General features: G+C 36.5%; 4 protein-coding genes across 8 annotated transcripts; 2 read left to right on the top strand and 2 right to left on the bottom strand.

Annotated features, from left to right (window-relative positions):
- The first annotated feature begins 1,710 nt into the window (after window positions 1-1,710).
- Window positions 1,711-3,046, top strand: LOC111788406. The gene is made up of 2 exons (XM_023668745.1): window positions 1,711-1,977; window positions 2,075-3,046. Exons 1-2 carry the CDS (start codon window positions 1,924-1,926, stop codon window positions 2,723-2,725), a joined length of 705 nt encoding a protein of 234 aa, XP_023524513.1. The 5' UTR covers window positions 1,711-1,923; the 3' UTR covers window positions 2,726-3,046.
- A 1,400-nt stretch (window positions 3,047-4,446) lies between these two features.
- Window positions 4,447-8,346, bottom strand: LOC111778898 (ras-related protein RABC2a-like). 3 transcript variants are annotated; one of them, XM_023659012.1, is made up of 7 exons: window positions 8,115-8,346; window positions 7,768-7,951; window positions 5,908-5,976; window positions 5,670-5,735; window positions 5,269-5,390; window positions 5,070-5,198; window positions 4,447-4,825 (listed from the first exon to the last, which is right to left on the bottom strand). In XM_023659012.1, the coding sequence occupies exons 2-7, from the start codon at window positions 7,910-7,912 to the stop codon at window positions 4,715-4,717; spliced, it is 642 nt and encodes a 213-aa protein (XP_023514780.1). In that variant the 5' UTR covers window positions 7,913-7,951; window positions 8,115-8,346; the 3' UTR covers window positions 4,447-4,714. The 3 variants fall into 3 exon arrangements, 2 of the variants coding, with proteins under 2 accessions (XP_023514780.1, XP_023514704.1); XM_023658936.1 differs by lacking the exon at window positions 8,115-8,346 and having other exon boundaries at window positions 7,768-8,074; XR_002812632.1 differs by lacking the exon at window positions 8,115-8,346 and having other exon boundaries at window positions 4,734-4,825; window positions 4,907-5,198; window positions 7,768-8,079.
- A 2,183-nt stretch (window positions 8,347-10,529) lies between these two features.
- LOC111794430 (NAC domain-containing protein 78-like) lies at window positions 10,530-14,017 on the top strand. Of its 2 annotated transcripts, none has more exons than XM_023676447.1 (6): window positions 10,530-10,984; window positions 11,077-11,354; window positions 11,436-11,633; window positions 12,403-12,897; window positions 12,987-13,101; window positions 13,192-14,017. In XM_023676447.1, exons 1-6 carry the CDS (start codon window positions 10,819-10,821, stop codon window positions 13,596-13,598), a joined length of 1,659 nt encoding a protein of 552 aa, XP_023532215.1. In that variant the 5' UTR covers window positions 10,530-10,818; the 3' UTR covers window positions 13,599-14,017. The 2 variants fall into 2 exon arrangements, with proteins under 2 accessions (XP_023532215.1, XP_023532223.1); XM_023676455.1 differs by having other exon boundaries at window positions 10,531-10,984; window positions 12,406-12,897.
- Window positions 14,018-14,817: 800 nt separating this feature from the next.
- LOC111794442 (acyl-CoA-binding domain-containing protein 4) lies at window positions 14,818-20,726 on the bottom strand. 2 transcript variants are annotated; one of them, XM_023676469.1, is made up of 14 exons: window positions 20,530-20,726; window positions 20,267-20,363; window positions 20,065-20,142; window positions 19,865-19,987; window positions 19,688-19,754; window positions 19,426-19,487; window positions 19,103-19,242; window positions 18,896-19,022; window positions 17,049-17,163; window positions 16,864-16,952; window positions 16,129-16,212; window positions 15,709-16,029; window positions 15,559-15,618; window positions 14,818-15,435 (listed from the first exon to the last, which is right to left on the bottom strand). In XM_023676469.1, the coding sequence occupies exons 2-14, from the start codon at window positions 20,354-20,356 to the stop codon at window positions 15,247-15,249; spliced, it is 1,545 nt and encodes a 514-aa protein (XP_023532237.1). In that variant the 5' UTR covers window positions 20,357-20,363; window positions 20,530-20,726; the 3' UTR covers window positions 14,818-15,246. The 2 variants fall into 2 exon arrangements, with proteins under 2 accessions (XP_023532237.1, XP_023532245.1); XM_023676477.1 differs by lacking the exon at window positions 20,530-20,726 and having other exon boundaries at window positions 20,084-20,142; window positions 20,267-20,282.
- Window positions 20,727-22,763: the final 2,037 nt, after the last annotated feature.

Below are 22,763 nucleotides of genomic sequence, written 5' to 3'. Positions count from 1 at the left end.
AAAAAAAAACTTGGTCTCCCTCCCTTCTCTGACCAATAGAAGAAGACTCAAATTTTAATTATTTCTTTTATAATTTTTTTTTATTTTTCGGTGCTTTTAGACTATAAAAATTTTAGGGTTTTTTTTTTTTAAATTTTAATTTTTTGAATTTTTTGGTCAAAAAGAAGTTGCGTTTGGACTCAAAATTAGAGCCATTTTAATAGAATAATCCAATTGAATTCTTCACATCAAACAATATTTTCTTCCCATAAAAGTTAGTTTTGTGAATGGGAATCTTCAAATTCTTTAAAATTTTCTTTCTTTTTTCCTTTCTTTTTTTATTATAATTTTTAAATCATTTATTTCATATTGAAAAAATGTTGAAATTTTGAAAAAATGTTGAAATTTTGAAAAAATTCAAAAAAAAAATATATTTAAATAAAGAAAATACAGTAATTTGTTTAAAAAAACGAGTCGAAAATCGAATAATTTTGTAAACAGTTAAGTGGGGAATGGTTCACAACCCATTTTAAAGTAAAGAATCTCGAAAGAATTGGTGAATATTTCACACGTGCGAACAACACGGGCACGTCTTACGGCGTTGCTTTTGCTTTCACCACGTATTTCACATATTCATTCCCCCTTTGTTGTAGCCTATGAACCAAACATTCAAAATCTTGTCCCACTCCTTAATCATGAAAGTATTTTTGGCATTTTTTGGACCTTTTTTTATATTTCTTTCTTGTGAATTTATTTATTTATTCATTTAAAAACAAAATGAAAAATAATAATAAATTTATTTTTATTTGACGTGGCGTGTTATGATTGGACCAAATCTATATATGGAATATTTGTATATATATATATATATATATTTTGTGGGTCCTAATAAAATAAAAGTCAAATAATATTTGTGAGCATGCTTGAGAGCTACTTTATGTTCTTTTGTGTTCATAACTATAAGAATTGTAATCTAAGTGATAAATTAAAGTTTGAATTATCCATTTGGTATCATTATTTTACAAATTTTAAAGTCTAAAAATGAAAAAAAAAAATCAAATTCGGCCGGTAAATTTGTTTCTTGGTCGATGATATATGTTTCAACTAGGGGCGTACATATGTTCGGGTTTAGAGAGGATTTTTTGACCAACCCAAAATTTCGGGTTGGTCTGGTAGGGTAGCTCTCACGATGAACCAATTAGGGTTTACAACTAACTCAACCATCTATTTTCGAGCTAGGATGAGTTGGGACATTGACAAATATTAGGGTTTCGACTAAGCATAGGCGACATAGGTTCGGGATTAGGGAGTATTTTTTTTTATCAACCCTCTATTTTCGAGCTAGGATGGGTTGGGACATCAACGAATGTAGGGTTTCGGCTAAGCATACATGACAACGTTCACGATGAACAACAGTGACAAGAGAGGGAAGGTGTCGAATGTTAGAATGTGTGAGTCAATTGTCGACTACTGGTTGCTTGGTGTCCAAACGCGACGTTAGGGTTATAACTTCACGAGTTTTAACTTTTTAGTTATAATATTAAGAAATTCAGTTCAGTTCGAGTTGACCCGAACAAAAAAAAAAACAAAAAAACTCGACCCACGAAATAAACCGAAATTTTAATTAAAAAAAAGAACAACCGAACATGTGTTCACGAGTTGAAGTTATTTTTCAAAAAGAGGCCGAAAAATTTATTGTAGATGAAAAGGATATATATTTTTTTTCCGTATTTCAGCCTTTATATGATTTTTGCATGACAAAGAGGATATGATTATTCTATAAATACCCTAATTAGTGAGACTGAAAACCCCATCACACAAAAAGTGGAAACAAACAAAAAAAAAACAGAGGAATGCCAAGAATTCTCCACTATCAATAGCGAAATCTCCTCTCAATCTCCTTCTTCATCGATTTCTTCTGAATTTCTCACTGAAATTCCATCAATGGAGGATCAATGCACATCTTTTGACTGGGAATTCTGCTCTCATCACGAAGATGTGAGTATTTCATTGACGAACACTTTGCATTTTGCATTTTTGAAATGATTCTGTTTCGGGTTTCTGGATTTTGTTCTGAATTGATCCAATTTTTCAGGGGTGGGAAGAACTGAGGCATGCTCTCGTGTACACAACTTTGGAGCTTGAAACAACAATCATGTCAGCGAAGGAGGAGATTTTGAGAAGAGAATGTGAAATTATGAACTTGAAGGATCTTCTGAACAGAGCCATTAAAGAGAAAGATGAAATCGAGACGAAATGTGAGAAGTTAATGCTTGAACATTTGGTGTTGATTCAACAGAACAAAAATCAAGAACATGAAATCACTCCACAAAGTGACAGTGATTCTAGTAAGATGTTTGCTTGTTCTGATTCTGATGATAATAACACAATTCAATCCTCTCAAACTGACCCAATTGTGGGAGAGCCATTGTTATCACAAGAACGCCCACCAACTGTTTGTCAAAATGCCTGTGAGAAGCCCCTGCCTCAAAAAGGCAAGCTTCTGCAGGCTGTGATTGAAGCTGGCCCCCTTCTCCAAAACCTCCTCCTCGCCGGGCCACTGCCTCACTGGCAGCACCCGCCACCGCTCGTCGATACAGTCGACATCCCGCCGGTCATCATCTCTCCACGCCCTTCACAGCCTCCAGCTCAAACCACTGCCATTGACATTAGAAAGAGAAGCCATTCATACCTCTCTGATGTCTCTCAACATTGCCACAACAAGCATCAAAAACTGGTTCAGTAATCATCAGTAAGAATCTCAATATGAATCTGATCTCTCATTCTCTCTACTTTTTTTCAATGCCCATTTGCTCATTTACTGTCATCTTTTTTTTCTTTTTGCTGTGATTGTGAGTGTGTAATCTGGATGTTGTTCTTATATTCTCTTTCAAATCACAACCACACCAAAAAAAAAAAAGTGGGTGGAAAACAAGAACAAATCCCAATTTCCCTCTGTTCTAAACAACCAAGTACAAAGTACTTGAACAAAATTCATGTGACTCTGCAGAATGCAAATGCCATTCATTTCCATTCAATCTAAACAAGAATCACATAAGAACAGCAATGGCTTTGTTTATGGCTCATTTCCAGTCAGTTCTGTACCATATTATAACTTCTACTAAGGTTAAACCTTCATTTTTGTGCACTTTTTGGGCAATATGTTGGGCCCTTTACCTGCTTTTGCTCTGTTTTAAGAGATGAAGTATGATTATTACATGGAAAGGGATAAATCTTCGCAAAGATTCTGCTTTGTCTGAAGCATTTGGAGATCCCCACCATTCATAGTGGGTGTGTTGTGGCTTTAATTAGTGCACCAATCTTTCCAGATTCCCTTTCATTATTAAAGCATTCAAAGCTTGGCCTTTGTGCTAAAGGGAACACAATTAACCCAACATTTGGATACCTAAAGACACTAAAAGTTAATTCTAAGCATGTTAGGTTTCTGTTCTAAGCCTGGTTCGAGATTGGAACTCGATGAGATTTTTATTCTCGTTATCATTGCGGTTGTTTGGCGATGTTGTTCGCTGTTGTTAATGCTCGTTGAGAAAAAGTAGCTGATCATGTTAGTGTCACGTCAATTTTTCATTATGTTTTGTCTTGAATATTAAAAAAGACAGGTGAAAATTACTCGTTGTTAAAAGATTCAAAGATCAAAATTTAAATCACTCTAGTTCTATAAGTTTAGGTTGTTCAACAAGTATGAATATGCTAGTAGGCAAGTCTTGACTCTTATGTTTTTAAATACGATAGAATCATTTGAAATTATGGTCTGATTTAGTTAATTTGCTCGTTTATGTTCATACCATTACTTGACTAAGAAAGCAATTACTCGTATGTATATATTTGATGACAACCAATTTCACTTATATTGAATTTGACTATTTTTGTTTTTTATTTTTATTTTAATATTTAATATTTTGTTGGGATATAAATTATATAGCGCCAAACGAAAGCCAAAAAAGTCATTGAAAGTATGCAAAAATAGGACCCGACTTTCTTGAAAGCGCGTTTGTCTTTATCATGCAATCCCACATGCTCATCATGATGCTCTATCTACCAACACTTTATATTGCTCGAAAATGACAATAAATTTTACCAAATTGTTTACGTTCTAGAAATGAAATAATTTGATGAAATAATTTGATTTGTTCGTTATCACATCTTACGATATTAGTGTTTTACAATTATTTATTTAATCCGTATACATGTTCAAGGTATACACGGGTTAGACTAGTTGAAAAAAATCTTCCGAATTGACTAAAAATTTCAAATTAGTTGGATCGATATTATGTCTTCAAATTATTATTATTTTAATTATTATTTTATTAATAAAAAAGAATTATACTTATCCAATCAACCGAACTGAAATTGAGTTATCGAGTCATAAAAACACCCCTAGAATTCGAACATCGGCCATTCATCGACGTCCCGACCCATAAAGAAGGGGATGAAGTGTGAATGATATTAAAAATACATTCACATTATCTACAAGGATTTTATTAAATTTTGTTACTCAAAAAGTCATTATCCCAACAAAATTCACCCAAAACTTTTACAGTGATCTCAAAGACACCATTCCAATGCATTCTTTTTTATTCTCTTTTGAAAGAAAAAAGCTGATACAAACAATGTAATCACCTTGGTTGCCTCGTTTGTGTCTTTCCTGGCCTCTGTTCTAATCAACAATTTCGTGATCTTCCATATCTGATTCGTTGCGTCGGGTTGCGTCGGGTTAGCGGCAACAACCCCCATCGTTCGCTTCTTTTCGTGCTCGAGTTTTGTCCAAAATTTTCTGTTTCACCACGACAGATCCATTTTCTAGTAGACTCGGAACTTCCAGTATCTGGAATGTAATAAACCGATTTAGATCATGAGATGAAATACATTCGACATGGGGGACTGGGTTTTGAGCTTTATAGCTAACCCCACCGAAAAGAAATGAAGAAGATATCACGAGCTCGAGTAAGTACGCAAACCGTTGCATTACAGCTCCTAAACTAATACTTGTGGCCATTCTTAGGAGGAGTTTTTAGTTCGAATACAACACAATGAAGTAAAACACGAGCATCTTAGCGTTGGAGCGTTACCTTTGAAGAGAGTTCTTTAAAGCATCTATCGACATTTTCTCGAGTTCTAGCACTGCACTCGAGAAACAAACTTTGATGCTCCTTGGCAACGGCCATACCTTCTTCTGTCGAAACAGCTCTTTCGCTACCCTGTCGATATTAAAGATTCCTTAAAATGAAGAGTTTGAGGTTTGAACGACGGTAGGATCATACAACTTACTCGATCGACTTTATTTCCAACAAGAATTTTTATGCACTCATGATTGGTTAAATACATCTCTACTTCCTTTGCCCATACGTCCATCAAGTTCGTAAACGTCTCCCGTCGGGTAACATCGTACACTATCAGCAAAACATACATAAGTATCAGCCTCGTGAAGTGTTCAAACTGAATTCAATACATTCAACCGTGACAACGGAACGTGCCATGAGAGAAAGGTCCCAAAATAAAACGTAGAAAACCGACACGTCGCCACCTACTATTTCAACCCCATCCCCACAAAACTCCCTATTTATTTGTGTGGGAATCGGGGCAAGGAGGTTCCCGAGGGGAATTTTCCCGCTTTTTTTAGAAAAATAATCATTTCAAAGAATTTTTTAACGGATAAATTTCGGTCATACCTAGGATGATTCCATGTGCACCTCTGTAGTAAGAGCTTGTCAATGTTCCAAACCTCTCCTGTCCAGCTGCATACAAGAACAAAGGATAAGATATTGTATATTAAATGGGTGAACGAACACTTCATAGAGTAAGCGTAGCATCGAAGCAGAAAAACGAAGAAACTTTCTGTATCGAGCAGCTCGCACAAGCTAAAAACGCAAACACGAGACCAGAAGAACGGGTAAATCATCCAGTTACCTGTGTCCCAAATCGTTAGCTTCAATCTTTTTCCACCAACTGTTACCATCTTGATCTTGAAATCCACACCTGCAGCCATGCATGAAAAGAAAATTAATCGAGCGAAATGAGAAGTTAATGGAATTAGAATAATTTATTCATATAAACGACTAAATGTATCATTCCGATGTTTCAAAAAACTTCGTTTCTTCCTGGTCTGAAGTTGTGGGAATGAATCGTTTGTTTTATCGAAGCTTTATTACAGGGTCTTAGTTGGCCCTCTATTTTCAACCATTAGAGCTGGTGTCGACCATTTTTGCGGTACAGACAGACACAAAAAAGAACGCAGACAGCAGAAATGCAAAAGAGAAGACCAAAGATTCCCGACCCAATACTATAAGGAGCCTGGCCACAGACACCTCTTTTCAACCTACTACAAACTCCTTAACAATGAGCACCTACCTCACCAAGTACAATCGACTCGTTTTAAAGAATAATATGGCTCTCTAAGTGTTCATGGAAGCATAGATCAACTAGTTGAGGCATATGACCACGACCAACCCTTCATAGGTTCGAATCCCGACTTGTTGTACTCTCTCTCTATATATATACACACACACATAACTCGATTAGGTGAAGCATATGTCCTCTCCCAACAATTCAGAGGTTCAAATCCCGACTTGTTGAACCCTCTCTCTATACACACACACACACACACACAGCTCAATTAGGTGAAGCAATGTACTCAACCAACAATTCAGAGGTTTGAATCCCGACTTATTGAACTCTCTCTCTCTATATACACACACACACACACATAGCTCAATTAGGTGAAGCAATGTACTCGACCAACAATTCAGAGGTTTGAATCCCGACTTGTTGAACTCTCTCTCTCTCTCTATATATACACACACATATAAGACACACACAGCTCAATTAGGTGAAGCACATGTCCTCGACCAACAATTCAGAGGTCCGAATCCCGACTTGTTGAACTCGCTCTCTCTCTCTCTCTATATATATATATACACACACACACACACACATAGCTCAATTAGGTGAAGCATATGTCCTCTCCCAACAATTCAGAAGTTCGAATCCCGACTTGTTGAACTCTCTCTCTATATATATACACACACACACAGCTCAATTAGGGGAAACAATGTACTCGACCAACAATTCAGAGGTTTGAATCCAGACTTGTTGAACTCTCTCTCTCTATATATATATATACACACACAGCTCAATTAGGTGAAGCATATGTCCTCGACCAACAAATCAGAGGTCCGAATCCAGACTGGTTGAACTCTATATATGTGTGTGTGGCTTTCCAAAGTTCTAAACTAATCATGATTTGAAACTAAATCTACTCAGCCACAAAATTGATTCAAAGCCAGTAGCTCTCACTCTATGAGATCTCTGAACGAAACATTCCTTACAAGGGTGTGAAAACCTCTCCCTAGTAGACGCGTTGTAAAGCCTCATGTAGACACGTTTTAAAGCCATGAGGCTGACGGCGGTACATAACAGGCCAAAGCGGCCAACATCACTAGCGGTGGGCTTCGACGGTTACCCACTACGACAACACTTCATCCCTTGAAGATAGAGAAACCATTCTAACATATAACTCCCAACTCAAAAACATTCCAAACGCCAGAAATCAATCCAAAAACTACGATCAGCAGACTAAGAACAAAGAAGAACCAACAACAAAAAACAAAAATATTCAACCAATATGTGTTCATCCAACTAGCAGAACCATCAAGATTTCTCAGATGATTCAAATAAGACCAAAACTCAGAACAGAGCATCTGGGTTGTAGCAATTTCATGATATCCACAAGAACATGCACATATATAATGAGAAAGACATAGAACAAACCGATTGTGGGAGACAGATCTTGAACAAAATTGGATATGTAACTGAGGAGAATACTGCTTTTCCCAACGCCAGAATCCCCAATCAACAGTATCTTGAACGAGTAATCATAGCTACTGCTTCTTGCTTTTGAAGAAGAACCCATCATTTCTCTTCTCTATCTTTTTAACTCTCTCTCACAAAAACCCTTTTCCATAAACAAGAAGAACAGAATGAAATCAAAACCATCAAAAGAAGGAAATGGAATTGGTGAGGTTATGAGAAACGAAAACGTAACAGAGAGAAGGAGCTGGCAGTAGCCGGTAGTGTACGTGTGTAAATTATAGCGTTTGGACAAACTTGCCCTTTACCTTCAATGGGCTGAGTCCGCTTTTTGTAGATTCTATGGCCTGCAACATTATTTGTCTCATTTCATCTCAAAATTCTTCCAATTTGTCCACAATTTTTCAAGCTTTTGAGGGTTTTTATTTGATTCAAACGTTTATATGAAGAACAGGGTGTTTGAAATTTGAATGGATTATTGAAAGAGAGAATGAATCAAGAAATGGGTGTTTTTTTAGATGAAATATTTGGGTTTTTGTTGTTGTTCATGTTGGATTTTGACTGGGTTTTGGTTGAAATAAAGAAATGAAGTAATGATAAAGAAGGGACAAATTTAGAAGCAAGAGAGCGGTGTCATGGAAAATGGATTGGCATTGCCTAAGCTCAACAAGTGTTCTTCATGCTCCTGCCACTCAACAACTTCTTACCTGCCCACCTCATCATCTCTCTCTTCTCTTTATCTCACACAATGTTCTTGATCTGTTGGAGCCACATTCGTTATAAAAGTGTGAAAATCTCTCCCTAAGAAATCCATTTTAAAATCGTGAGGAATCGCCTATTATTCGAGAAGGAAATCATAGATGACTCTTTGGATAAAGTGCGTTGGTTACCATATCTGTTTTGAATTTACCTATTTTTTTTATAATAGCAAGAGACAAGTCTCAATTTGACAACAGGGTAAAGCCCAATATAGAGAGGATAATAGATAAGAGGTCCGCTACATACGATCTAGCACTATGCTATAGAAACGAGACTAGACTAGACTGCCCTACCTCCTTCTACCCAAGGACAACGACAATACGGGCCTAAACAGACAATATCTCCTCGCTGTGGGCTTGGGTTGTTACATTAGATTTATTAGAATTTTTATTTTTATAATATTTATCATATTGAAATTAGAAATTATCAATTTAAATTTTTCGAAGTAAATTTTATTTGTTTAAATATAGCTTGAAAAAACTTCCAACAATTGTTCAGAATATTAACTCAAGAAGCAATAATGTTGTCCTTTACAATCTGGTCCTTACTAACGAAGTATTTGGAAAAATAGCCTCTTTATTATCAATTCGTAAAATTGGTCCACTTTTGGAAATAGAATAGGCCCAGCCCAGACAAAAAGCAACTTCGACAAATGGGCCACAGGCCCAATAGATGTCTCAAGGCCAAACATTGGGCCAGCTATGAGGTTATCCAATGGGCCTCACTAGTTTCATATTGTCATATTTGGGCCTGTGGCCCAAATGTTTTTATTTTGAATATTAAATAACAAATACAACATTTGAAACTAAAACCACTTAGAAAATATAGAGATTCTTTATTTAATATATCTAAATAATTTTAAAAATAAATTAATCTCCAAAAAGAAAAAAAAAACAATATAATTTATTTTTATTAAAAATGGCAATTTTAAATTTATTTAGTCAATTGAATTGAATTGATTGAGTCTTATTTATTTATTTTAATTGCTCGTAAAATATATTAATGAAATTGATTTTAATTTAATAAGGTAAAGTCAATTATTATTTTTTTAAAAAATATATATAATTATAATTTATTGATGCATATTCTATGGATAATATGTAACATTTTCATAAGATAAAGGCTCACAAATGTATGGTCAAAAGTTTAGGTTGAAATTGATGGTGACATTAGGCAGCCTTTATTTGACTTGAGAATTAAGCAAACTACTTTGGAAACTTCCTCACACCTTGTTTAAAAAACCTATATATATATATATTCTATTGTTTTAAAAATTACAATTATACCCCTATAAAGCTTTATTTTTTCTCGGGATGTAAAACTGACCGTGTGTAGTAAGTCATTAAACTTTTATATTTTTTTTATATACTTATATTTAATATTTAAAAAATTAGTTATTATTTTTTTTAATTCAATTTTATAGCTAATAAAATTAAGTAAAAAGCTTAAACTTTATTTATTTATTAAAAATATGTAAAAGCATACCTTAGAGATATTTATTTATTTATTTATTGTTTTTAAAATTACAATTGTACCCTTATAAACCTTTATTTAGCTGTTTATTTTTATTTTTATTCAATTTTATGGCTAATAAAATTAAGTAAAAAACTTAAAACTTTATTTATTTATTAAAAAAATGTAAAAGCAAAACTTAGAGATATTTATTTATTTATTTATTTATTATTATTTAAAGGAGAGATTAGGGATGGTTTGACCGTTTAACCCTTCTATGCATTTAATCTTGTGATGAAGATTAATCTGACGGATGCAATTACGTCACGGTAAAATTACCAATCAGCCACTGTCCGCTAAAAAGTAGTCCACGTGTAAATATCTGGCGCTCAGGTTTCACCCAAAGCGGTCCCACCGTTAGCCAATAGCGTATACGTTCACCCAGAAAGTGTGACAGACGAGTGATTTTAAGGGTTCAGTAATTCCCGAACCTTCTGAATTAAGAACTGAAGAACCAATTGACGAAGAAAGAAGATGATTAAATGGACTTTTTGTATCATCAATGGTACGACACCCGGCCTCATTTTTCCTCTGTTTTTTCCTCTTCCGCCTTCCGATTGTTTCGTGCATATGATTTTGTTTGATTGAAAATCATCGGATTAATTTCTGTTGATCATTTTGGAAAACTTGATTTCAATCCAGTTCCGATTTCCGCTTCAATTTTGCACGTTCTACCTCTGATTTATTGTTCGAAAATCGGTTAAACCCTACTCGATCTTTGGTCTTCTGATTATCTTGCTTATGGGCCGTGATTCTGCTACCTCTCTTGCTCCGGGGTTTCGATTTCACCCCACCGACGAGGAAATTGTGCGATACTACCTTAGGCGCAAGGTTTCCGGCAAGCCCCTCTGTTTTGATACTATCTCCGTCGTTGACATATATAAATCGGAGCCATGGGATCTTCCTGGTAAGATACCTTCCATTTCTCATTTTAATGTGTATGTTTTGGCGGGAATTCTGATGATCGAGTTGTTTTTTGTTGGGAATTTTATGTTTCAGAGAAGTCGAAGCTGAGAACCAGGGATTTGGAGTGGTACTTCTTTAGTCCTCTGGATAAGAAGTATAGCAACAGTTCGAGAACAAATAGAGCTACGGAGAATGGATACTGGAAGACGACCGGGAAGGACCGGCCGGTGCGTCATAACTCCCGAGTAGTTGGGATGAAGAAGACTCTTGTTTACCACAGCGGACGGGCGCCTCGCGGGGCTCGCAGCAATTGGGTGATGCATGAATATAGGCTTACGGACGAAGACTTGGAGAAAGCTGGGGTGGTGCAGGTGAGGATTTTGAAAGTTTTCGTTCTCTCGCTGTGATTTGATTCATGTTGAATTTATTTTGATGTTGTTTTGGATGGGCAGGATGCTTTTGTGCTTTGTAGGATATTTCAAAAGAGTGGTTCTGGGCCGAAGAATGGAGAACAATATGGAGCTCCATTTATCGAAGAGGAGTGGGAGAATGATGAAGATTTAACTCTACCTGGCGAGGAGGCTGTGGTGAATGAGGGGTTGGTTAATGTTGATGATGATATGCATTTGGAAGTGGACGAAATTGTTCAGGTTTGTTCTTGGTTCAATATAGCCAGCGACCTTCTTTTACTAAATTTTCCATCGTCAGTTCAGTCTTTCAATTTTTGAATTCTTGTGTTGCCGTAATGAAATATATATATATTAGAAACGGTCCAAAGCGCACAGTTAGTAGATATTGTTTTCTTTGAACTTTCGCGTTTGTTAGGGAGAGGTTTCCACACTCTCATAAAAGAAATGTTTCTTTCTCTATCCCAACCGACGTAGTATCTCACAATCCAACCCCTTTGGGGACAGCGTCCTTGCTGGCAAACCGCTTTGTGTCCACCACCCTTCAAGGCTTAGCCTTCCTTGCTGGCACATCGCCACGTGTCACCCCCTTCAAAATTCAGCCTCCTCACTGGCACATTGTCCGATGTCTGGCTCTGATATCATTTGTAACATCCCAAGCCCACCATTAGTAGATATTGTCCTTAGATTTTTCCCTTTCGGACTTCCCCTCAAGATTTTTAAAACGAGTTATATATATCACAAAGGGTTATCGAAACCAGTCTCCTCTCAGCTCATTGAAAACAACTTTAAATACTTCAATCATGTTCCTTAATCTTTACTTGAGGAAATCTGTGTGCACCTTACGTGCTTCATATTACATTAATCTTAAACCAAGAAATAAGAACAAATAAAAGTTACAATTATGATCTGTTGAAATGTGTGTTGATTTTTAATTAATTTGTTCCCTTGTGCTCGTTTACATAGAACTTTCAAGGTAATTAAAGATGCTTTGTTCTCACTTTTTTGGCAGCAGTATTTTGATGGTGAACTTCCATTTGAATATGATCAACCTCTGTCGAACTATCTTCAAGATACAATAAATCCTGTTGAGCTACCCAATGTGCTTGTTGAAAATGATAACAAACCATTGGAGCTACAGCATAACCATGGATTCTTTCAATTACCAGAGCAATACGAAATGGGTGGGAATTCTGAAAAAGATGAATGTTTTGCTGAATCAAGTGGAAATCTTGCTGAATCAAGTGACAATCTTAAGGACGAGGATATTGATTACTTACTTGATGAGCCTTATCCAAGTGTTCCAGACGATCTGGCCCTCAATGAGGAATTGTTCCTAGAGGCTAACGATCTTTCAAGTCCAGTTGAAACTGACCCAACCGGTGTCGACATTCTTGAAGAGTATCTTACGTTCTTTGATGCAGATGATAACTTGCAGCTGTCCTTCGACCCGACCGAACTTTTTGGTAGCGAAGTGCCTATTTCTGGCCAAACAATTCCTGAAGAGGTAATTGTTATCTTCCCAAGTACTACTGTCGGGCATTTGGGATTTAACTTTGAATCTAACTTGAATTAAACTACTGAATCTCTGTACAGAAAGTAAATGAAGTGGCAGAAAATGAGTTCTTGGCTACCAAACAGACGTCCGTTGCTTCCATCAATGATGCATCCACTTCAAAGCTAAACACTCAAGCTGATGAAGCAGGTTCAGGTAGAATTCTCAATGTTAAAATAGTTAGAATCAAGATGGTAGAAACTTTTTCATGATAACTCAGACAAAGGAGGGTTTTTTTTGTTCTAGATTCGACATTACCGTTCCTCAAACGTGTCAGTTACCTGTTGGGCGACATCCCTGCACCTCCTGCATTTGCTTCTGAGTATCCATCAAAGGACATGGCCATTCGGCTGAATTCAGCAGCACAGACTTCCAGTTCAATTCATAGGACTGCTGGAATGATCCATATAAGTAACTCGACATCAAATTATGATCTGGTGAATACCTTATATGGAAAGAATGGGGATGTTGACCTCATCCTTTTCTCAGCTCGACATCATCACCATGGTGAAAATGATGAAATGATCGATGTACTATCTCAGAAGAACGGGATTATGGGAACTCGAGGAGGCTTCTTGTTCTTCTTTCTGCTGTTCTGGGTCCTAATACTTTCAGTTAGCTATAAAGTTGGGAGTTGTATCTATTCCCATTGATGCAGAATCAAAGATCGGCTGTGGTAATGAATAAGGCTTTAACTAGCTGCAAATCTCCCTCTCAAGCAGCCAAGAACAGCAATCTTGCATATTTGTTACCGCCACTGGAACGTTATTTAAACCGAGGTGACATGGAACCGTACCGGTCCCGGTCCCGGTCCCGGTCCCGTTCCCGCCCTGTGCTCTGGGGTTTGGCTTTTAACTTTATACTCTTTTGGTTACAGAGCTGTTTTACACACAATAGGTGGATGTGGGAAGCAGGTTCTGGTTGTAGCCACTGTATGGAGAAAGTAATATTCATACTGCATATATATTACGAAGGTTGTATTTGACTTTCTTCTTGGGCGTTTTGATCTTCATATCCCTGCTTTTTAAATGGTTATAGGTATATGATAAAAGGGAAATAGAAGCTTTCATCACCTGACTTTGTTGATGGTTTTATTTAAGCAGAAAGATATGGTCGTTGCTTCGGGTATGTTCGAATTAACTTCGCACGTGATTATAATTTATTTTTTAAGAATCTAGTGTTTGATAGCACAAATTAGTAAATAATATTCTCAAACAAGTTTAAAGGTGATTATTAAAAGAATGATTTTGAGGTGAGAAACTATATACTAAAATTTTTCAAATCTACATAATTTTTTGGAATCACTAAAATCTTTCTACATAATTTTTTGGAATCACTAAAACCTTTCGTTAGAAAGAGATCCCAACTCGTTTTTAGAAGAGTTACGGAAGGAACTAGTCCACCTCTAACAACCGTCGAAAAAGAATTTCTTTGAGGGTGTAGGATTTAAATATCGACTTGAATTCCATTGTCGCTAAGTCTAGTTCTTATGCACTAGGGTGCTCATTTGTTACTTCAACTGCCTTTCCTCGGTTAATCTTCTTGTACAAAAGCTCAAATAGTTCAAATAGTTAGAAGTAGTAAGGTAAGGTAGCATTCTCGGTAGCGGCATTCTTGAATTTACTAAGAACTCTAGATGCCCCTCTTCAATCCTAATATATGANATTTACTAAGAACTCTAGATGCCCCTCTTCAATCCTAATATATGAAAGGTCATGTCTATCTAAGTAATCACTGCTAACGAATGATTTTACTTCAACTTTCCAGAAGAGAAGATGACAATGTGCAATAGAAATCAACAAGATTCAATCAGTTTTNGCTAACGAATGATTTTACTTTTAACTTTCCAGAAGAGAAGATGACAATGTGCAATAGAAATCAACAAGATTCGATCAGTTTTCATTAATTGCGAGAATTTCGATAATGCCAGATGCTACAAATCGAAATACAAGACATCATTTCCATGATAGCCAAATGGAGAACATTCCCAAATATCAATGAAGTATTGACAAGTGAACTAAGATGAACATGCAAAATCAGAGAAGACGCTCCAAAGAATTAAGTGTAAGAACAAATGTTGAAAAAAGAATACACGCCTAATTACCTGTATAGTAGCCAAAGAGAACAACACACTTCATCCTTTGCACCAATCCGATCGAAGTTGGTCGTCTCTGTTGTGTGTCAATCTAACAAATCAATGTCGAAATTTTTCGTTGCAACATAATTGAACTCAGTTTCACAGCATCACCATGGCTCTTTAAAGGTGGTTGCCTTGCTGGTGTGGAACGATCAAACTGGATCTCAAGGACTAGCTGCAACCCCTGGCGATCCAGCGATCCACCGCCACACTCTGCCAGAACCTTGTCTCTGAACTGATGAAGCAGCCTCCATTTGTTTCTCCAGTGCAGACTTTTGTTCCCTTAGGAGTTGGACCTCATTCTCAATGGATTGCATTGATTCTAGCAACTTTTGTATTTCAGCTATTTGTGCCTGTTAGATCTCAATCGGGAACAAACAAAGAAAATGATGCCTAAATTAAGATCTTTTAATCAATATGATCACCTAAAGAGAGCAAAGTACGTAGATGGTCATTAGTTTTATGATGAAATCAACCTCCAATTTAAAGCATCTTGATCGCTCAGCTATTAACTGACCTTGTACTGACTGTAATTCCTGAGATAAAAATTCAACAATCATTGAGCTCAGAACCAAATATGAAAACAATATAATTTTGAAGTGTATATTTGACTCCAAACGTCATACCTTAAACAGCTCTGCATGAGTATTGTTTACCTTACCAATCTCTTCCCTAAGTTTAGAATTTTCTCCTTGAACTTCAGAAAGTGTTAGTTCTAGCTTAGCTTTCTCTTCTCTCATGGCCTCAAGTTCAATGGCACCATTTGATTGAGATTGCTTTTCTTCTTTTCTCTTTGAGACACCATCTTCAATTCTCGCAAGGTCCAACTTTTCAGTCTTGGCTAAGGCATATGCAGCAGTAACAGAAGCTGCCGCCGCTGCTGCTGCGGGTGATTGGAATATTTTGGGACGTGATGAGTCTCTTGGTTTCGGTCTCATGATAAAAACCTACGAACCATATAACGGCACGGAAATACGTTACAATAACAAATTCTCGTTAACAGTTCATATAAACACAAGGATATGCATTATTTGCCTAAAACATACCTCATTGTTATACCTTCCATTGTAACCGCCAAAAGCAACCAGATATTTCTCTTGTTCAATTGTAGCCAAACTAATACTGATTCCCTATTCCCACAATGCAGTGGTAAGTATTAGTAAAATACTAAGAAGATCACATACATTATTAATGGAGACACTAGAGTTGCATTGCTGCATCAATAAGAATTAAACAAGGGTAGATTGATACAATAGAACCTTCTGCTAAAATGTCCATCTGTAACCTAGCCGATAAAGTACATTACATAGTCCATTTTAGGGATTGGTTTCGACTTGAACTTACCTTGAGAGCTCCTTATAAAAAAATAAAAAAGAAATTTCAAAAAGTTTATTTTAGTCCTTGTTTTTCCACTAGTACAAGAAATATCAGTACTTAGTTGGAAATTATTCCAAATTCCAGGCCAGTACTCTTTTCTTGGGGAATAATGGTTGCATGTGTCCTATTTCTTGGGAAGAAAAATAAGTCATACATAATTCATATTACCGGGAAATTAAAGGCAGGCAACAATCATCAAGCGTGCTGCAAAGAAAATAGAGAAAAAGGACCATAATAGTTTACACACACACACACACCAGGACCAACCAATTTGATCTCAAGATGTTATCATCAAAATTAATACCTAGTGCTTGCAACCATAGGACAAAGTTCCACATCTAATATTTGATAAAGTTGAAAAATTAATAGGAAACAGTTGAGGCAAGAATGTATTCTGCAATCACCTCACTAGCAAGGGGTTCTCTTTGCTTTACGCTTGTCAAAGCTAACCAAGAAAGCTTAGACATATTTAGCACCATTGTCTCTGGGCAACCTGAAAAGGAATGTCCACATATTCATAACAATCTTTTAGTAATTTAATATGTTTAAAGCTTAAAGCTTATATAATAATTTAAGAAACTCTAAATACCATTTTTATTGTCACCACCACCAACTATATACCAGTTCTCGTCAATGGTTATACCAGCATGGCCTGCCCTAGGAGTCACCAAATCCCCCTGTATTTGTGGCTGGGACCACTCCATCTGCAGCATACATAACATTATAGTGCTTCTTCTTGTTTTTTGTTTATTTTTTTATTTTTTATTTTGTTTATTTTTTTGTTTTTTTGAGATATGTTTTTTATTATTTATTGCTCATCAGGGAAAAAAATAATTTATAAAATTTGACGAAAATCACATTTTTTTCTTCATGCCTTATTAAGCATAGAGAAATGGAAGCATAGAGAAATGGAGATTATCATTACATTAGCTAGTGAAGTGGAGCTACCTTGGTGAAAGTACCCAATATTTATTAGCAAGCGCTGACCAAGAAGAGTTAAAATTACACAACTTTCTTGAATACCTTTTTGTATGTCTGGCTGATACCGGACTACTAAACCCAATCCAACCCCCACTTGTTTTCCTTCTATGGTAGAATATATTTCTTTGGTCACTTATTAGAAGAAAAAAAAAAAATAATCTTTGAATGGTTAAAGGAGAATATATAATTCCAATTACAACCTCTGAACCATTAAAAATAAGCACCATGGCACTCTACAGTCTACCCGAAAAAATAAGGTAAAAATAGTTTTCTAGCACATAAGCGAGAGACAGGTGACACAATTCAATAATTTGATCAGAGGTCTGATGGTTTTAGTTTCTAACATATGACGCGATCAAATACTGAACGCAGTGATGGATAGCGAGAGGAGATTAAATGTCACTTATAGAAAAGAGGATGGTGACAGCTGATTCAGGGCATGGACGATTACAAAAAGGTTTAAAACCATAAAGTTTCATGCCACCAACAAAAGGAGAAGTGGCTAGCTTGACCGGAAGTCTTAAGCAGAGGAAGCTTGTGACCTTGTGCTGGATCTGGAGCTCCAGCTATCAATTTTTCAATAATCAGGCAAGCTCATTGACCGGGCCCCATTGAAGTAGTTGATTTTCCAGCCTACCAACTATGGTCTTCAAGGCAAAACTAAAGGTAGGGTTTCCTTTATTCTAGTTGACTTGTCATGATAAGTATCTTCAGAGTCCATGGGGGTACAAATATAAATTTGATAAGCCCCAACTTTTATAACACTTGTTAAATCTGTGGATTAAGAGATCTCATGTTCTTCTATTCTAGAATAACTGTAATCACTCATTAAACAGGTATTAACGCAACTACTACAAATGAAGTTCAATTCTTTCTAGGAGATCAATGACCATCCAAGAATCTTAAGANAACTGTAATCACTCATTAAACAGGTATTAACGCAACTACTACAAATGAAGTTCAATTCTTTCTAGGAGATCAATGACCATCCAAGAATCTCAGAANATGACCATCCAAGAATCTTAAGACTTCAGTTCAAGCATTAGTACTGCCAGAAGTAAAGCCAACCACAGTAGTTCCAGACTATGGTTGTAAAAAGACTAGCATAGATTAACATGATTTCTCTATGAGGGCATTGCATTTTACAAGTTTAATACCTTTTATGCAAGTGCTACAATAAAAAATAGTTGTATCAATATTGTCGTCAAATATTCTAGTCTTTTTCTTTGTGGTACACAAATTGACAGATAATATATGTGAATTGGCANATAAAAAATAGTTGTATCAATATTGTCGTCAAATATTCTAGTTTTTTCTTTATGGTACACAAATTGACAGATAATATATGTGAATTGGTAGACAAGCCAAGAGAACAATGAGTCAAGTCATACATGCAATCACTTCAATGAGAAAACATATGCATGCCAATAGAAAAGAAAAGAGGGAAATACTCACAGTACGAAAATCCAGCACATGAAGATCACTAAAAAAGGTTGAATGAGAACAACCGCCAAAAACTAGGAGGTAGTTTTCTGCATGCACTGCAGTTGTATGATCGAATCTTGGAGCTGGCGGTGTCAGCCTATCAAAAACCAAGGAAATGATGAAACAGTCTCCCAAAGTAGACAAACACTTGACTAAACAACCAGAATCAATACTTACTTTGCCTCCACTACATCCCAGGTTAATGTCTCTAAATCAAGAACATGGAGGTCGTTTAGAAGATTCCTGCTACTGTTTTCTCCACCAAACATTATGATTTTGGAACCAAAAAGAGTTGCTGAATGTCCAGCACGAGCAATCTGAAATATTACAAACTCAATAAGCAATATGATCAAGATCATTTTGAAGGGTGAAGTATAANTTTCATTTAAATAGATAGACATTCAAATAGCATAGTAAAAAAAAAAAATCTGAANAAAAAAAATCTGAATGGCATAAACATGGAAATCCAGATTAAACCACTAAAAAAAATTGCCAAATACCGGAACATTTCCAGAGGTCTCCAAAACACTCCATGTTTGTGTTTCTAGATCGACGCAATGAACTGTAAGGACCATAATAAGAGAGTAAGGTTTGAGAATCCAATTATTAATATGCTGCAGCCTAAAAACGCAAAGTGATTCTTTGCATCACAGCATTAAGATCATAAAGGGATGAAACAATCACATAGACAATAATTAAGTTCATAGAGCACAAACCCATAATTCTATCAGAATANAATAATTAAGTTCATAGAGCACAAACCCATAATTCTATCAGATGATCCTTTCAAATTTCCACCAAGCACGACAAGTTTCTTATCCCATTTGACCTACCGATTAATATTACCAAGCAGTCCATCAGGTAACTATAGATGAATCAACAAAAGTATGATATGGGGCATGTAACAATTGTACCAATAAGCACGCCTGGAATGCTTACCATACTATGCCCTGCAATAGGTGGAAGAGACTCAACTAAGCCACCATTGCCTTCAGAACTCTCAACACCAGGATTTATTTGAAGTTTAAGACTGGACCACGACAAATTGCCAAGGTCCAAGACCTGTTTATAGACAACGACAATGAATCCAATGAAGACGAACATAAACCAACATAGCCAACCTTGGTTAAGTTAAAGACCTGAATATCAGAGAGATACCGGCCATTACGGCTTCCACCGACAATGTAGAGTTTTTGATCAACAACTGCTGCAGCATGCTAAATAGACGAAATCACCGAAATTAGTTTACACAACAAATCTACCCCAGAATCTACAACACTCCTAAAATTATTACAAGGCAAAGAAAAACCTACGCAATTCGACGTCAAAACAACAACTCACCTTATAACGAGCTGCCGGTCGAGAACCAGACACCGGCAATGCAACCCACTGATCATAGGCCAATCCCCAGCGCCAATTATCGACATCCATTTCCTATCTGTAGATCATTCAAGGGCACAAAATTCGCAATTCAATACAATTCCAATAACTACAGTCACGAAACATGACGCAATTGCACCACAGAACAGGATTCGATAAGTAAGGGAAAATCAAATCAGAACAGAGCTACAGTGCTAGAAAGAAGCAGAAATTGGAGTACCCACCCAAGGATGATTGCCGGTGAATTACTGCAACCGGCGAAGATGTAAGAGTGTTATCGCCACGGAGATTTGCAAAAACGATCGACGACAACAATGCGGAGATGGCGGTGAAATAGATCGAGCAAAAAACAAAACTACGCCGTCCGATCTGATTCAGAGAAAGAGAAGTATGCATATACGGAGCGGACCATCGTAAAGGTCAAACTAGAGAAATATCTATTTTTATTATAAACTTTAATTATTTAAATATATATATATATATATATATATATATATATATATATTCAAACTTTCATATAATTAAAAATATATAAATAATTTTTATTTTTTAGTAGAAATTTATTATTAAAAAAATGTTGACAAATACATTTTTTAGGCATATTTAAATTGACAGATTTTTTATAAAAAAAACGATAAAATTTTAAATTGTTAAATTTTGTGGGTTTTCTTTAGATTTATTCGATTATAGTAATATAAGAAATTCTTATATTTGAGACAAATTTCATAACTTAAAATGTTCGTGTTTATTGAACTTGGTTCACGTTTCCACCTTGACACGTTCTTTTTCTACCCTTTTGTAATATAGCCCTTGATCACGTCGGTATGAGAGCCACTTGATTCTTTAGCCAATTTATCCTCGAGACGACCTAATATAGGCCTCGATCAAGTTGTTACGAGACCCACTTGATTTGTTAGCCCAGTTTATCCTCGAGTCAACGAGAAACAAGAAACGGAAAATGGAAACGTTACCGAAACAGGTTTTCAAGCACTTGAACTCTCTTGAAAGACTCTTCTTTCTCCTCCTCTAAGCACTTTTACTTTCCCTTTTAGCTGCCTATTTGTTCATCTTAGATTGCAATGCACACGTTCCTTCCAAGCCCTTATAAAGAATGTTTTGTTCCTCTCTCTAATTGATATGGAATTTCACAATCTACCCCTTCGAGACTCAGCGTCCTTACTGGCACGCCACCTCATGTCCACCCCCTTCGAGGCTCAACCTCCTCGCTAGCACATCGCCCGGTGTCTGGCTCTAATACCATTTGTAACAGCCTAAGCACACCGACTAGCAAATATTGTCTTCTTTGGATTTTTCCTTTCGAGCTTTCGCTCAAGGTTCTTAAAACGCGTCGTCTAGGGGTGTGACTTATAAAGAATGTTTCGTTCCCCCCTCCAACCGATAGGAATTTCACAATCCACCTCCTTAGGAGCCCAGCGTCCTCACTAGCACTCATTCCCTTCCCCTTCGGGGCCCAGCATCCTTAATGGCACACCACCTTGTGTCCACACTTTCAGGGCTTAACTTCTTCACTGGCACATTGCTTGGTGTCTAGCTATCATACCATTTGTAATAGTCCAAGTCCACCACTAGCTGATATTGTTCTCTTTGGCTTTCACTTTTAGGCTTCCCCTCAAGGTTTTTAAAACGCAAATGCTAGGGAGAGATTTCCACACTCTTATAAACAATGTTCAGTTCTCCTCTTCAACCGATACAGGAGTATCATATCTTCTCTTAAACAACTTAGTTCAAGCATAGATTCCGAAGCTTCTCTCCCATTTTCATCAAAAGTTGTAGCCATTTGCTTCACGAGGTGCACGAGTTTTCGCTCGAGAATGTCGACTTCAGCCGTTTTCTCCAAGTACATTGGTTCAACAAGCTATCATCCCTAGCAAGGTTGGTATTATGTCCTTTAATTTTGCTACCCAATGCATAGAGTTCTTCATTCATGAACTTCTCTTTTAAACTACTCAAGTGTTTCCTTCAATGATCATGTAAAGCCATGTTTTGCTTCCTCAGCTCATTATTTGATATCAACAGTAAACAATTCTCCTCCATTATGCTATCAACTTTCTTGGAAATCATATCATTAGCTACCTCCTTATGAGCTTCCAACTCCTTTTTACAATGCTTCAAGCCTTCAATCTCCCTTTCCTTCAGCATGTTTTCGTGTCGTAAGCTGTCGATAACGGCGTTCGGGTCATTATATCTGAATTCCATATGCAGCTGCCTCTCAACTCCTGTAGTAAAACATGCTTCAAACAAATCCTTGAGCTGGATAAACTTGTTGAAGATAACCTCAGCTTGTTCTTCAGCATCGAGTCGTTCATTTTTGCAACGTTCGATACGACGAACGTCGCTTTTGTAATCCAAAGATGCCATCAATGAAGAGGAAATGTGAAAACATTCATACAATTCAGACAACAGTTGAGTCATCTTCATGACTCACTAGTCACTAGTC

Source organism: Cucurbita pepo, chromosome LG01 (genome assembly GCF_002806865.2).
Source record: "Cucurbita pepo subsp. pepo cultivar mu-cu-16 chromosome LG01, ASM280686v2, whole genome shotgun sequence".
Lineage (NCBI taxonomy): Eukaryota > Viridiplantae > Streptophyta > Magnoliopsida > Cucurbitales > Cucurbitaceae > Cucurbita > Cucurbita pepo.
The sequence above is the reverse complement of the archived record's forward strand: the minus strand, read 5'-3'. Positions and strand labels throughout refer to the sequence as shown.

What these genes read in the sequence shown, in the direction of transcription:
- LOC111794430 (XM_023676447.1), top strand. Translation starts at nt 10,819, where the DNA reads ATGGGCCGTGATTCTGCTACCTCTCTTGCTCCGGGGTTTCGATTTCAC. An exon ending in AGAAAGCTGGGGTGGTGCAG is followed by an intron (nt 11,355 to 11,435) that starts GTGAGGATTTTG and finishes TTGGATGGGCAG; the next exon opens with GATGCTTTTGTGCTTTGTAG. An exon ending in AGCTGATGAAGCAGGTTCAG is followed by an intron (nt 13,102 to 13,191) that starts GTAGAATTCTCA and finishes TTTTTGTTCTAG; the next exon opens with ATTCGACATTACCGTTCCTC.
- LOC111778898 (XM_023659012.1), bottom strand. Translation starts at nt 7,912, where the DNA reads ATGATGGGTTCTTCTTCAAAAGCAAGAAGCAGTAGCTATGATTACTCG. An exon ending in AGATCTGTCTCCCACAATCG is followed by an intron (nt 5,977 to 7,767) that starts GTTTGTTCTATG and finishes GCATGGCTGCAG; the next exon opens with GTGTGGATTTCAAGATCAAG. An exon ending in TGCACATGGAATCATCCTAG is followed by an intron (nt 5,391 to 5,669) that starts GTATGACCGAAA and finishes TTTTGCTGATAG; the next exon opens with TGTACGATGTTACCCGACGG.
- LOC111794442 (XM_023676469.1), bottom strand. Translation starts at nt 20,356, where the DNA reads ATGGATGTCGATAATTGGCGCTGGGGATTGGCCTATGATCAGTGGGTT. An exon ending in TGGGATGTAGTGGAGGCAAA is followed by an intron (nt 19,023 to 19,102) that starts GTAAGTATTGAT and finishes GGTTTTTGATAG; the next exon opens with GCTGACACCGCCAGCTCCAA. An exon ending in ATGGAAGGTATAACAATGAG is followed by an intron (nt 16,030 to 16,128) that starts GTATGTTTTAGG and finishes TATGGTTCGTAG; the next exon opens with GTTTTTATCATGAGACCGAA.
- LOC111788406 (XM_023668745.1), top strand. Translation starts at nt 1,924, where the DNA reads ATGGAGGATCAATGCACATCTTTTGACTGGGAATTCTGCTCTCATCAC. An exon ending in TCTGCTCTCATCACGAAGAT is followed by an intron (nt 1,978 to 2,074) that starts GTGAGTATTTCA and finishes CCAATTTTTCAG; the next exon opens with GGGTGGGAAGAACTGAGGCA.